Here is a 13,968-nt window from a genome sequence, read left to right as displayed (position 1 = left end):
TCAGAATATAGTACCCTGTTTAACTTCTTTCAATTCCAGTTTCATCTTTTCATTCTCAAGTTTCATATTTTTCATTTTCCATCATCATACTTTGGAGCTTTTGATCTCCTTTCTGACTAAATCTCTCCCACTTGATTCTTTATCTCTCGAGCGCCATTAACTCAGTTTGAATTTGGAGCTTGAGTTCTTCTAACTCCAAAGACTTATACTTAGTCCACTGCTTATGCAAGTGAGGAACATAGCCCTTGTTTGCATGATTAGGATGACCAAGATATTCATGGTTCTGGTTGCGTCTTAATCTCTTCAATTCACCACCTAAGGAGGCTCCAACATAGCTTTCCCCACAATCCTTCTGATACATGTTTGGTTCCTCATAGTCATCACCATCAACGAGATCTTCATTTTGGAGTTTCACATGTTCATCACCATCACGATCTGAGTCTCAAGGATCGCTGTAACGCAGGGTCATGAGGAACTTGTTTCCATTATGGTACAAGCACATCTCTTCGTAAATTTTTTTTTTAGCTCATGAGTTTCCTAACTTCATCTTTCTTTATTTCATCCAAGTAAACAATCTTATCCAAGAGCACACAATTCTCACTGACATCACAATAAGTTCCTCTACCAAGCATATCATTAATCTTCTTGTAAAGTTTATTAAGATCATTGAACTTATCCTCACATTTCTGCGGCGAGAAATGGTGACCCCTTTCGTCCATGAATTTAAAAATTGATCTCCACTTACTTTTCCTTGCATGTTTATGATCGTTGTCACCGAGGTAAAAAAGAACAATTATCATCAGCTTCACCATCTCATCCATCCATTTCACACGTCCCCAAGGAGAGATTTTCGTGGATGATTTGTTTGACTCGTTATGACCATCACCATCATCTTCTTGGCCAGTCCATCTTTGGCCATTCTTGTACTCGGTTATTGAAAAGTTATGATGAACACTAGGAATCATCATTGAAAAAGAAATGCTTGAGCCCTGGTATGAGGACGATCCATTACATTTGGACCAAGATCTCTCATGTAAAAACCTCAAAAATCTTGAATAGTTTTCTCAAAATCAAGAATAATCCGAGAAAACTCTATTTTATATTAACCCTAAACTATACAAATTTGGAATAAAAACTCTCAGATCAAATGAATAGTAAACTCAACAGCATCAATCAACTGTCAGAAGTCTAGGACCATCACCATGCGTGTAACACGTTTCTTAAAAGAAAAAAAATAGAAAGTTCTCTAGCATGAAACCCTAAGGCCGGCGGCCGCTGCCTCTCGCGGTCGCCGGAGCTAGTCTGATTTCGTTATTTTTCATGTCTGTTCACGAATCCTTTCTTCTCCTCCCTTTAGAGTTGTCTGCTGTTACCATTTTTGCTGCAGTTCAGTTTGAAGAGATTTAGTTTTCTAGATCTGATGAGCTTTTGGTAGATCTGCGGACGTGTCTCTCGGTGGTGTATAAAGTTTCACCCTTGTCCGGTCTTTGTCTGCGTCTCTGACCAAGGTAAAGTTTCAACTTTTGTGGCTCTCCTGTGATGTGGTGGCTGTTCACAGCCTGTTTAGAGTGGTTCTGCGACAATTTGAGAGGGTTGAACCCGATTATTTTCTCTTGGATTTTAAGGCTGCTTTAACTAATCTTTGATTCAGCAACGGTATAGCAGTGTCGTGGTTGTGTGTGGTGAGCAGGTGAAGGTCATGGTCCTTGAGATGAAGATGGCTTCAGGTTTCCTCTTTTTCTCCCGCTTACAAAGGTCCCTCTCTCACACCTTGAATAAGTGTTCTTCCGGGGTGCTCTTAGTCTATGTTTTTCCTCTATGGCTTCGTATGATGAAGCAATTCAATGAGGTGGAGGCTTGGAAATCTTCAGATGAAGGTGTGGTTGAGGTGGAACTTATCTCGGGTGTTGTCTCTTCACGGTTTTGTGCCTTGGTTTAGGTATTAGGGTTTGGTTGTTGTCATCGTGAAAATGTGGTTCAGATGAAGTATTGATGGTGCAGGTGTTGTTATTGTGAACTCAGGATTCAAATGAAGTCTCTGTTCTTTTTGTTGAGTGCTATCTTGCTTAGTTCATGGTAAGAAAACCGGTTTGTCATAGATTGTTTAAGTTTGTGGCCTTTTTATCTAGTGTTGATTTGTTTCTGCGTTTGTTTGAAGGAGTTTAGGATTTAGTTTATGTTTAAGTAATTCATCTGTTACCCGTGTGTTTGGGTTTTAGATCCCTTTTTTTGGGTTTAGCTTTCGGGAGGTATATGTGTTCTGTCGGCTTCAGTGTTTTAACCTTGTATGTTCTAATGTTATCAATGAAATTGAGATGGAAAAAAAACTCAACAGCATAACAGATGATTCTAATTATTAAGCACAAAAAATTGTCAAGCACAAAAAATTGGTAACCAATACTCATCTTTAAAGAAATAGCAATCCAAGCCGAAAATCTAGGATTTTGAGATGAATAAGAGAGAGAATGTGTGCGGCCAACACAAATCTTTGAGGATAAGAAAGAAATTTATATTTGTGACAAATGACAAATGTTATTCACATCCAATGTATCAAAAGATATTTGGGACCTATCTATCAAATTACTTTTGTTTATTTTCAAACTTTTTAATTTATTTCCATACATTTTAATGCATGTAGTACAAAATTGAAAAGTGTACTTTTAATAAAATAGAAATAAATTTATGTTTATTTTAATTTTTTAGGCTATAGTAACAATGCCAATTATGAAATTTGTTTCTATGTTAGATAATTTTTTTTCCAAATTCAAATTCTAATATAAATATAAATGTATATTTACTAGTTCTGAATAAACGGAAGTAGAAATGTGACCTTTTTATCCTTTCTTTCCATACAAATGTGAGTATAACAAACATGATACAATCTTGCAATATTGAATGTAGTGTTAATTAGTTCCCATTTTGTTGGGTATATAGACTAAGGCTTTATTTCACTATATGGGCCTAAAATTGGGCCTTACTTCTGTAAATAGCCTCCGTGAGGTCAGAGTTTGTATCCGGTCAAATAATCGAAACCCTCGGAGAAGGTTAGTTATACCCACCTGTGAACTTCTTACACAATGTCCGGCGAGGAAGATGCCACTGTAAGGGAGCCACTAGATCTGATTCGTCTGAGTCTAGACGAGAGAATCTATGTTAAGCTCCGCTCAGACCGCCAACTCCGCGGCAAGCTTCACGTACGTTTTTTTCTTTGGCCCTGAAAGTCTAGGGCTTTGCTTTAGAAAGTTTCGATTTTTTAGTTAACGGTTCTCGAGTTACGGCGATTAGCTGTAAATGGATGAAACCTCAATTTCGGACAAAGTTATTAATTTTTGGAAGATTTCGACAACTCTTTTTAAGTTAGGTTTGATTTTGTTTTGTTTATCCTGAGCAGGCGTTTGATCAGCATTTGAATATGATTCTGGGTGATGTTGAAGAAGTTATCACTACTGTGGAAATAGATGACGAGACATACGAAGAGATTGTCCGGGTACTTGCTTTTTTCTTTGCTTAAACTTAATAGGTTTATGTTATAGTACTATTATATAGTTTTTGATGGATATTGGAGTAAATATCTCAAGTTAAGGATGGTGTAATATTAGAGAACAAATGTAGAAAGTGTCTTTTAGCATTCACAATCTTATCGCCAATATAACAGTTTTCATCCCCAATGAGTCTGTGTACTACATTTACGTAGCTGCCCTAGTTTAGACGCTTAGAGTATTGATTAGCTGTTTCTCTGTAATGAAGTCTCTTTAAGCTCCATAGGCACATTAGTGTGGTGAGACTTCTCTAGTTGTACTAGTTTCTGATCTGACTAGGTATAAGTGGGGTTTAGTCTTCTGCTGTATATTATGATTTGATTTGTTGCTATCTCTTGGTTGCAGACGACAAAGCGCAATATTCAGTATCTATTTGTGAGAGGAGATGGAGTAATATTGGTGTCTCCACCACTGAGGACAACTTGAGCTAAAAATCAACTCTTTAAACAAATGTCTTCGTGACTATGTGTCGTCCAAAACTCGAAATGCTTTAAGAAGATGTGTTTTCTTTGGAATGTTTCTCCCTCTCAACTTCTTTGGTTTTACTTTTCATCGTGGGACCATTCTTGATTACAACCCAAACCATCTGAGTTTTATAAGTAAAGACAAGTTCTTAAGAAGCACAAACATACCAAACACTCGCAAAGAATTGTTAATCGTTAACGTGCAAAAAGGTGTTACTTAAAAAGAAAAAAAAACAAAGAGTTGTCTTTTTATCTTCGTCTGGGTCGGCTATGAACCGGAGAACCTGATGATTGTGAGCCTCTGTAGTTTCTACTTGGAGAATCCATCGACACTCTGTACGCAGTTTTGGGTAATGTAGGCGTTGGCTCTACCGGGACTGACTCTGCAAAGCATGCGGTGTTCAGACGAGTTCTCTCCATTTCTAACTGTAGCAATTCGCTTGAGTACTGTTTCGTTAGAGCCTGTTCACAAAAACAATCACGAGTTTCAAGAATTAAGTTTGGTTAAAAATTTGTTGAAAATAGTTTTTAAGGGGAATAAAAGATGTTTACGAGGAGGTCATCTGCTGAAACAGATGATCCTTGTCTGTCATCTGAAACTGTGTCTTCGCTGCCACGAGTTGGTCTGCGGTTATGCCCCGGAGTCTCTACTGCTTCACTGATGCTCTCTATGGCAATCTCCAACACGGTTCCTTGTAGCGTTTTCAGAGACGCGGTTGCATCGCTTGTGAAATATAGATTAAGTACTGTCTCAAAGTATTCAAGCTGCAGCGGTAGTGCAAAAACCAGAATTAACTATCATAACTCTACGAGATTAAGCAGGAGAATCAATTTAAGGTTCTCTTGTGGTGAAAAGAACAAGAAGTAACCTCAAACATGAGTTGGCAGAAACCATTTGCATCAATTGAACTCAGATCATCTGTTCTGTTTTCTTCTACAAGACTGAGAAAAGTGTCGACTAGACCTTCGATCAGGACGCCAAGTATCTTGTCCAGTAGTGGTTTTGCACCCGCAAAGACCTGCAGTTTACAAAATTGTTAGGATCACAGTGTCAATGTCAGACAAGAGGAAACACAATCATCCGTACACATTTCTGAATATAAGAAGCAAATACCTCTGCATGGACAGCTACAAGAGTGTGCAAGAGCTCAACAGCCGCATCTCGTATGCCCTGACACAGGAATGGGGAGCAGTTATTTTAAGTAATTATTTTCTCTATAGAAATGAAGAGGCGACTGAAGATTTCTTACTTTCACTTGAGGTGCTGATCCCCACTGAATACCAGAGTCCAGCAAATAATTTGTGGCAGCTGTTCTTATCAAATTTGCCTGAGTACACGGAAAATTTCAGTTCCATTTGCAAACAAGTTACAAAACCATTCTTAGACCAAAAAAAACAATACCTTAGCAAAAGTGTAATGCTCGAGGACCTTCTCCCCGAGACCAGAGAAAGACATAATTAGATCTTGAAGATCGCTGCTGTCTTCATCATTGTCCCTGAAAAAATGAAAAAAAAATGAATCCTTACTCTAGTGAAACACTATACATCAATTCACCCAAGAGTGGCAAGTTTTTTTAATTATAACTTAAAGCTTAAATAATTAAACCACAAACGAGTATGCACAAATTGTGTCTAAACACTTAGATAAGAGGTAGAGCACACTAATGACGTCAAGTAAGCAAGGACCAACCTAGACTGCAACCAGGTGTATTTGAACTTGTTGTAAAGCTCTGAAGCAAGTTCGTCTTTGCAGTAACCTATATTACTCAAGACCATCAACAACCTCCTGTGAGGATCGACAACACTTCCGTAGGTATTGGCTGATGGTACTTCTTGTTGATCATCAGAGTATCCGTTTCTCCAATCCTCTCGTGTTGAAGTGCTTTGGGAGAGATCAGCAGCAATTTGCTCCAGGTGAGCTGATACATGGGGATGACAAATTAGCACATCAACTTAATGACTGTACAAATGTGTACATTTTCATGCATCCATGGGGGTATGTGGGCAATTGCACGTGGATATTATTATCAAGGAATTATGGTGAAAAGTTGTACCAGCAAAATCCAGAAAGCAGTTCAAAAAAGCCATTCTAACAGATATCAAGATTTCCTCAATCTGGGCAAACATATCTTCTGACTTGGCAGCTTCACCTTTGACAGACAAAATCATCCTGAAAAAAGATCCACACAAATGAAGATCCAAAGGAAGTAAACACTGTAGTAACAACAAGGAAATTAAAAGCATATAAAGCACATCTACTATTACATAACATCGCACACAAGTCGTTGGTAATTATGGACAAGCTAGAGCAACAATTAGTGACTGTTGTAGTTCTGTCTGGAACAGCTAGCACAATAAAATAGCAAAGACTGGGTCTATACATTTCAACTTCCATGAAAATAAATAAACAGCAATAGTGCCCTCTATATTTGTAGTACACCAGACACTGCAACTGTTTTATATACGTTTAACAAAATACACTTGAAACTTACAGATTGATTTGTTCCATCCCAGAGACAATAACTGAACGGAATGCAAGAGGCAAGTATGAGATGGCATACGGAGATCTATTCCTTTCGAGAATAGAAACAGGGACCCACGTCTCCTCTTTTGATATTCCTTCCGTGGATGCCCTCATCCAAGAGCAAATCCTTTGAATATAAATCTTAGTGATTTCCGCCTGGACTTTTCTTAGTGCGACAACTGCCATAAGTACCAAAAAACATACACTGCATCTTAGTATAATTTAAACTAAACATCAGGCTCAAGCCTCAGAATCATTTCAAATACCAGCACTGTGGGGAGCTGAATCTTTGGTTTCAAAAGATTGACATGCTTTTGATACTTCGTTAATGGCGTCACTCATAAATGGGCGGAGAATGCATGATTCATCAAAATCACAAAATGTGCTGTGAACCTACAACAGCCATAATCATGAAAAAAGAATATTTAGAACAAAGTTATGGTACATATACCGAGGGGTTTCCCGTTCCAAGATGAAGAGAAGCTTCACTGGAAAGGTCAATCAATAAAAAAATAATAAAAAACCACCACCTTTGCTTCATAGACAGATATAGTCTTGCGTATCATGGCAGCAACTTCTTCCAAAGAATGAGTTGAATACCTTGCCTCTGTGACTTTCTCCTCAGCTTTATTGGCTGAATTATCAGTAACTTGGGAGGACTGGACAGATAAGAATTTATATTCAAATTCAAATGAAGAGTTATCTCCTTTTTAAGAAAGAAATATGCAGGTAACACCCTCAGTATAAGGGATAATAACACGACAAAATTAATCTACTTGGGATAGCATAGGTACGTAAGCAGAAAGGAAAGCAGATACCTTGGCAAATTTTCCACTGAAAACTGAGATAGCTGTCTTCCAAAACAAAGGGATATGATGCACAAGCACAGCAGTCAACCTTTTGATGTATCTCCCCTTCAACGCATCAATCTCTTCGCTGGGAAGCTCCACTGATTGTAGGTCAACTTGAACTTCATTATTTTCATTAGAAGATGCAGCATCTGACTAAACGATTTAATAACGCATGTTATCGCCTACAGAACTGAATCTCAAATAGTCTTCTAGTGATATATAGCTATTCTTAATGTTGGACTCACATATGGAACGACATTTTGTTGAATCTGTTGCCACTTCGCATCCGAGATGGCTCTCTCATTGGTCTCATTCCGCAAAATTTCCACCCTTGCTTCATGATCATATGTACACTTCTCAAGCAAGCCGTGTATTCTATGATTCTGGTAAATTAAAGAGCCCAGACAGATGGCGTTATGGAGATAACACAATGATTGTAACAAAAAGTGTGGGAGATACACATACACATACAAGTTAAATATTTGTGTTTCCCAATTCTATAGAGGTACTATGCTAATAGTGAAGACATCAATCATAAAAGAAACACATAAATGATTTTACAAGCTACGCGCCACTCAGATACTCAAAGTAGATCTATTAGGAAACTGGATACTACGCAAAACATAGTAAGGTGAAGTAAAAGTAATCTTCGAATATACCAACCTCAACATTCAGATAATGCCACACAGGATCTGATTCGGGTTCCAGCTCCAGCAAAAGCCTCACAGTGTTTTCCAGCTAAAATGAAGCAAAATACAGTTAACTTGAATGTGTCAAGCGTGGTTTCTAAAAGTTATCAAGAGGAAGTATGCAGAAATCAAGTAAAAGGATCTATATAAGGAAAAAAATTAGTCACTTTGATGTACAAACCTGGAAAAAATGAAAAAGGAAAAGATTTTAATGCAAGTTAAAACTGGTGACAGCAGATAAGATGAACACGAGACTGAAATATTGGCTTGATAGCAGTATTATGCAATTATGCATTTGGTGACTATTTGAATGAAGAACTGTTCAGTTCAATTACTAATTGGCACTAGAATTAAATGGATAATAACTGACATACACTTGTAAAGTCTATCTTTGGATCTTCCATAGACTTGTAAAGAGTGCCTTTAAATTCCAGCATAATTTTCTCAACCTCCTCGAGTACACGCTTGAGTATATTTACCTGAAAACAGCTTGTTGTCAAGAGCTTTGTTAAGAAGTAAACAAAATCGTAATAAAAGATTCAGTGCTTATAGGAAAATGAATAGCATTTGTCTCAAGAGAGTGGGATAGAAAATTTAGGCATACGTGAGAAGGGAGAGCAATAGATTTCGCTTTCTTGTATTCTCGAACAGCCAGATCATATTCACCCTTACTAATACTGTTACGAATGATACTGGGTAAGTTGAAGAGTGTCCGGAATCTCTGAAGCATTCCTTGTACAGACCTGATTTTCTCTGCTTGAGCCTAAAAATGATTGTGAAAAAGGCTTCAAAACAAGTTGAAAGAGAGTGGCAGCAAAAATCCAGAATAAGACCACACCAACCTGTCTCTCAAAAAGAGGTTCAAATGCACGAGTGGCCCTTGATGTCACACTTTTCATACAGTTGAACAGATGAGTAGTTCCTGACCCTTCTGGATCTGATTCAATCCGCTTCAGTTTTGTCTCAATATCTAATAAGGAAATGAATACTCTAGACATCAGTACGATAGAAGAAGACAAATCATTCAATTAGTGCAATAATACATGCATACCATCAATTGTTGTTTTACATGAGACGAAGCAGTCAAAATTGTCTTTCACCAATTGTTTCTTTTGCAAATTTCGACCCTTTAAGTCACTTTTCAGGCCAAGGGCACCAGCCTCCAGATCTGCTGCACTTGTGTGTTGGTGGATGCGAGAAAGAAACAGCTTCGGATCGAAATGATCAGAGAAGTAAATCAATTTCTCTGCAAATAATCCAAAGTGGTTAGTGAAATAGCATTTAGAGAACTAGAAATAATCCAGCAGATACCCCTCCAAAATACCAAATTTACTATTCAAGTTGTAGTTATTGAGAAGAAAGACATACCGCGAAGTGTGTTATCCACTTTCTCAGATTTTGATGGGCTGCCTGACCGCTCAGTGATTAATCTCAGTGTCTTGTTGTCTATGATCCTATATAGTACACAAAGTCAGGCTCAGATAAGTCCTCCTCCCATTATCTATCTCAGAGAATAAGAGCAGTTACCCTAGTTTGAGTGGGTCAATACATTCCATCCCACGAGGGAGTGACTGCAAACTAGTCAACACCACTTTCTTCCCTGGAGCAGGTGCCTTATCCTCTAGTTTCTGAACCACATGTGCTGTTCTTGATTCCCGCATATCCCGAACCCTACGTGCAAGCTGCCACCAAAAAATAATGTCAAATCGGAATTAAAGCAAAAAATGCACATCTTCCCCAATTGAATTCCACCATAACGTCATCCTTCTAACTTCTAACATCACTAACGACCTTGAGTTTAGGCTCTCTAACATCAAATCCACTCAAGAAACTAATGATGATAAACTAAATCCACGTCATCCTTCTAACTTCCAACATCACATTACCTCAGCTTCATTGACGCGTTTCCAACAATCAGGCTCCTCACCATCCCAAGCCCCATCATCCTCCTTCTTCGCTCTCCCTCCTCCTCTCTCCCTCGCATCGCTGCCTCTCCCTTTCCCCACTCCGCCGCCGCCACCGCGCGTCTCCCGATCCCTCTCCAAATCATCGTCCCCGCTCGAAATGCTGAGCAATTCCACCTCCGACTCGTCGTCGTCGTCCATCGAAGGCTTCCGAGCAGCAGCAGCCGACGCGGAAGATTTCTTCGGAGGAGCGGGCTTCTGCTGACGCGGCTGCTGGACTAGATTGGCGACGGGCTTGCGGGAGGAAGAGGAAGGAGGCTTCTGGTAGGTGAGATCTCTCTGAGATTGCTCCTTCAGCGCCATTTGAAGAAGCTCGTCTTCGTCGTCGCTCGACATGGTTCGCGCTGATCAGATGATGATGATGATCGGTTGAAGCTAATCGTTGAGATCTGATGAGAGGTTTCGATCGGAGACTCTCAGTTTTGTGATTTTGTGTGACTTTTCTTTTTTTTTTATCTTTTTTTTTGTTTGTGGAAATATATTTGCAAAAATAAAAATAAAATTACAAAGATTGTTCTTCGAACTTGTGAACTTGTCAACAAAAAATAAAAAAACTTGTGAACTTGATTTTTCATAAATTACTACTTTGTTTTGGTATTTAAATAAACCAAATTATATTTATTTTACTCTCCATTTATTAAGTTTTGCTTATGTAATTATTAAAACACAAATTTTGTAAAATATTTTGTCAAGTGTCACAGGCAGAAAACCCAAAATAAAATAAGTAAATTATATTTTTTTATAACAAATAGTTTCAATATGTTTGACGTTACCACCTGCGCCGATTAGATCGAAATCACTCTAATAAAAAAGAGAAATTATATTTTTTTTTTCTTTGAATGAATGTAAAAATGTATTCAATCAAAATTCTTTTAATTAAGTGCATCATTGTTGATTTGCCTACAAAATCAAAGAATAAAACAAAATAGACAAATAAGCAGACTATAATCCAATGTTAGGACTGTAATGTGTTCAAACTATTGGTCTCTAAACCATATGAATCGAGTCTGTGTCTCAGCAGCATCATCGCCCGAATGGCGTATTCCAGTTTTGGTTCATACCATCGTCGACTATTACCTTACTTTGTGGTAAACCGGACAGTAAATCCAAACTGGAAAGCGCACCGTAGCGATGGAAGAAATGGAAAAGTCTCAGTTATAAGCTTTAGGGCTTTCATCCACTTTCATCCAACTCGTCGCACCTCTCTTCACCCATCTCACCGACCTACCAGAAAGTTCCAATGGAGTAAAGGAGTCATCTTACCCCATCCACGCGCCATCACCGATGAAATATCAGACTAGATCTGAAAATAAAAATTTAGATTTAACTTTATTTCCGATTCTAAAACCCGACTCTCTACACCTCCACTTCATCTTTGACTCACCGTCTCTCCAAAGACAGGTTGTCATCTCCGTCGTGTGCCTTATCACCGAGAAAGGAAGCGATGACTTCAGAAAAGATTAAATATTGCTATAGATTGAGCTAAGGGCACCATCACGACAGCAGGTTGGAATTAAGTTTTCTCAGTTCGCTTTTTTCTGTTCTTTCGCTTTTTTTTCTCTTTCGAAACTGTGAGAGAAATGTTTTTAGTTTTGAAACAGTTGACACTTATTAGGGATCTGTATTTGTTTTTATTTTTATGGGCAGAAACTCAAAAGAAATTTTAAAGGTTAATGATGCTCTAAGAATATAGATTTCTATGAAGAATGAGGAACACAGAGTTCACTGTTGCATTGAATAAGATGAGACTGCTTGTCATTCTGCTGGATGAGTGTTTTGTTCTCTGTTGTTAATTAATTCCCGTGTTGAAAATTAGCTCTTATAGGTGGATAGCCTATATTTTTTTGGGATATATAAGCTACATGGATGGAAGACATGCAATAATGCTTCAATTGTAGCTGGTTATTCCTAGAAGGAATACATAAATAAAAGGAATAATTATATATTAAATAAAAAATAGTCTGATAAATAAAATGGAATAGAAATTGAAATTGTTATTGGAAAAAAAAAGATATTGGAATTGGAATTCCAATTACTCCACACATTCACGATCTTTTTTATTATGGAACAAATGTAATAGATTTTACAAATGATTTATTTTTAAGTTTTATTTCATTTTTGGAATATGTGGAATTGATTTCAAAAAGTATTCCATGTAACTGGTAAGTATATTTTGGAACTCTAGAGAATGATGCATTTCAAACAATTCAATTCTATAATTTAGCATTCCAATTGAAGCCTTAATTATTAGGATATATATTTACTATCTCTTTGCTTAGCTTAATTTATTAGGCTCTTTTTCACTTATAGTTATAATGCTTCTCTGTTATATTTTTTTTGCCTTGGAAACATTTTTCAACTAGGTTTATTCTGTAAGAACTGAACCTTTTTTTTCATTTTGAAATGATATTAACATTCGTAGCAAAAGAAAAAAAGAATATTGCTCCTGTCGTGAGGTAATGAAGCTGCACACTAAAATACGTTATAAATGAATTTAACATGAGGCTCACTGAGTTGTATGTCTAAAGTTTCTTATGCAGATTTGCACTAATAAAGTTTAGAGTTAATGGATGTGGTTTGGGATTGGAGTTTAAAAGTTTATAAAATAAAAATTAAAAATAATTTTATTTAATAGTTTCAAAAGCATTTTCGAATTTCAAAAAAATAAACAAAAAATCAAAAAAATAAATATATAAAAAATTCAAATTTGAAAACATATAATTCAAAACTATAATTTTTTATTATTTTTTAATTTAAAAAAAAATTAAAACTTTTATCTGTATTTATAGTAAATCAAAGCTCGATGTTTAAGACCTTGCTCCTTGAAGTGGGTTATAATATGTAACTAGGTTCTAACCCGTCCTTCGAAGGGCGGGTATATTTTTTTTCTAATTTTTCTTTAGAAATTTAATTTTATATTTATGTTTTTCATTGTAATCATATTTCTGTTTTTGTAACCTTATTTGTATATAAATCTTTATTAAATTTTATTTTATAAAATGATAGCAATTTAAAGTTGATTCGATATACGTTCGTTTCTTCGTAATCATATGTCCGTATGTAGGTTTCTTCGTAATCATATGCCCATCTATCCGTTTCTTTGTAACATTTTTTGTAATTTGTTTTGTTATATATATTTTTTTCCACGCAAATTTAATTACATATTTGTATTTTTCCATGTAATCATATTTGTGTTAAATTTTACTATTATTATTAGTAAGAGGTTATGATAATTTGATTGAATTTGTGATGTTGTCTAAGTATACACATGTCTCATAGTGATTTGACATAAATATTTTTTAATTTAATTATAAAAAAGAAGTATATCTTTTTTTAAAAGTATAGCAAATTTTAAAAATATTCTCATAGTAATTAAATAGATGAAATTATATGTTTTTCATTAAATTTTCATGATTTTGATATCATATATAATTATAATAATATTATTATTATGTCACAATAATTTTTGATACAATTAAGAATAACTTTTGATGCAATTAAGAATAACTTTTGAAAATTTGCTCTCATTGTAAATGAAAAAGTCCACTTGAATTGTTAAAAACAAATTATATTTCTTTTAAAATCTCGTGACATATCAAGGGCCATATTTCGATTTGGAAAAAAAAATTAAGGCCCATATCCAAATTTAAAAACTCGTGACATATCAGAGCAGTTATATAAATTGTTGGTTATGTATATATACAGTCATCATACGATTAGGCAGTTATATATAGCATTTGTATTTTTTTTTGGACTCAACTAATATCAATGGGGCATGATCCAAAATTAATAGTATTGATACCAACGAAGCACCATAATTTTAATGAAATATTTTTATCATTTTAATCCTAAGAAACTATATTTGAGACAAAAAAAACTTTAAGGTTATCCTAAGGTATTTCTGATATAATATTTCACCAATATGCATATCTTAGTA

The 13,968-nt window shown here is 36.0% G+C and overlaps 2 protein-coding genes and 1 pseudogene across 2 annotated transcripts; 1 reads left to right on the top strand and 2 right to left on the bottom strand.

Annotated features, from left to right (window-relative positions):
• LOC130498029 (uncharacterized) lies at positions 1-965 on the bottom strand (annotated as a pseudogene).
• Positions 966-3,004: 2,039 nt separating this feature from the next.
• On the top strand, positions 3,005-4,124 carry LOC108817593 (sm-like protein LSM3B). Its single transcript, XM_018590322.2, has 3 exons — positions 3,005-3,194; positions 3,392-3,487; positions 3,885-4,124. The coding sequence occupies exons 1-3, from the start codon at positions 3,078-3,080 to the stop codon at positions 3,963-3,965; spliced, it is 294 nt and encodes a 97-aa protein (XP_018445824.1). The 5' UTR covers positions 3,005-3,077; the 3' UTR covers positions 3,966-4,124.
• LOC108817592 (exocyst complex component SEC5A) lies at positions 4,043-10,493 on the bottom strand. The gene is made up of 21 exons (XM_018590321.2): positions 9,954-10,493; positions 9,595-9,749; positions 9,436-9,521; positions 9,119-9,313; positions 8,910-9,037; positions 8,672-8,830; positions 8,442-8,546; positions 8,042-8,116; positions 7,624-7,761; positions 7,346-7,531; positions 7,058-7,186; positions 6,794-6,920; positions 6,496-6,706; positions 6,058-6,173; positions 5,694-5,922; positions 5,406-5,499; positions 5,254-5,331; positions 5,118-5,174; positions 4,873-5,022; positions 4,556-4,768; positions 4,043-4,465 (listed from the first exon to the last, which is right to left on the bottom strand). Exons 1-21 carry the CDS (start codon positions 10,365-10,367, stop codon positions 4,253-4,255), a joined length of 3,258 nt encoding a protein of 1,085 aa, XP_018445823.1. The 5' UTR covers positions 10,368-10,493; the 3' UTR covers positions 4,043-4,252.
• Between the last annotated feature and the right edge of the window lie 3,475 nt (positions 10,494-13,968).

The sequence above is a fragment of the Raphanus sativus genome, chromosome 7 (genome assembly GCF_000801105.2).
Source record: "Raphanus sativus cultivar WK10039 chromosome 7, ASM80110v3, whole genome shotgun sequence".
Lineage (NCBI taxonomy): Eukaryota > Viridiplantae > Streptophyta > Magnoliopsida > Brassicales > Brassicaceae > Raphanus > Raphanus sativus.
Note: the sequence above shows the minus strand (reverse complement) of the source record. Positions and strands in the feature narration are given on the sequence as shown.

Bases quoted from the DNA above. Each gene is read 5' to 3' on its own strand.
- LOC108817593 (XM_018590322.2), top strand. From the start codon at position 3,078: ATGTCCGGCGAGGAAGATGCCACTGTAAGGGAGCCACTAGATCTGATT. The intron at 3,195-3,391 runs GTACGTTTTTTT...TATCCTGAGCAG, and splicing joins AACTCCGCGGCAAGCTTCAC to GCGTTTGATCAGCATTTGAA. The intron at 3,488-3,884 runs GTACTTGCTTTT...TCTTGGTTGCAG, and splicing joins CATACGAAGAGATTGTCCGG to ACGACAAAGCGCAATATTCA.
- LOC108817592 (XM_018590321.2), bottom strand. From the start codon at position 10,367: ATGTCGAGCGACGACGAAGACGAGCTTCTTCAAATGGCGCTGAAGGAG. The intron at 9,314-9,435 runs GTATGTCTTTCT...GATTATTTGCAG, and splicing joins AGTGGATAACACACTTCGCG to AGAAATTGATTTACTTCTCT. The intron at 7,762-8,041 runs GTTGGTATATTC...TTAATTTACCAG, and splicing joins GGCATTATCTGAATGTTGAG to AATCATAGAATACACGGCTT.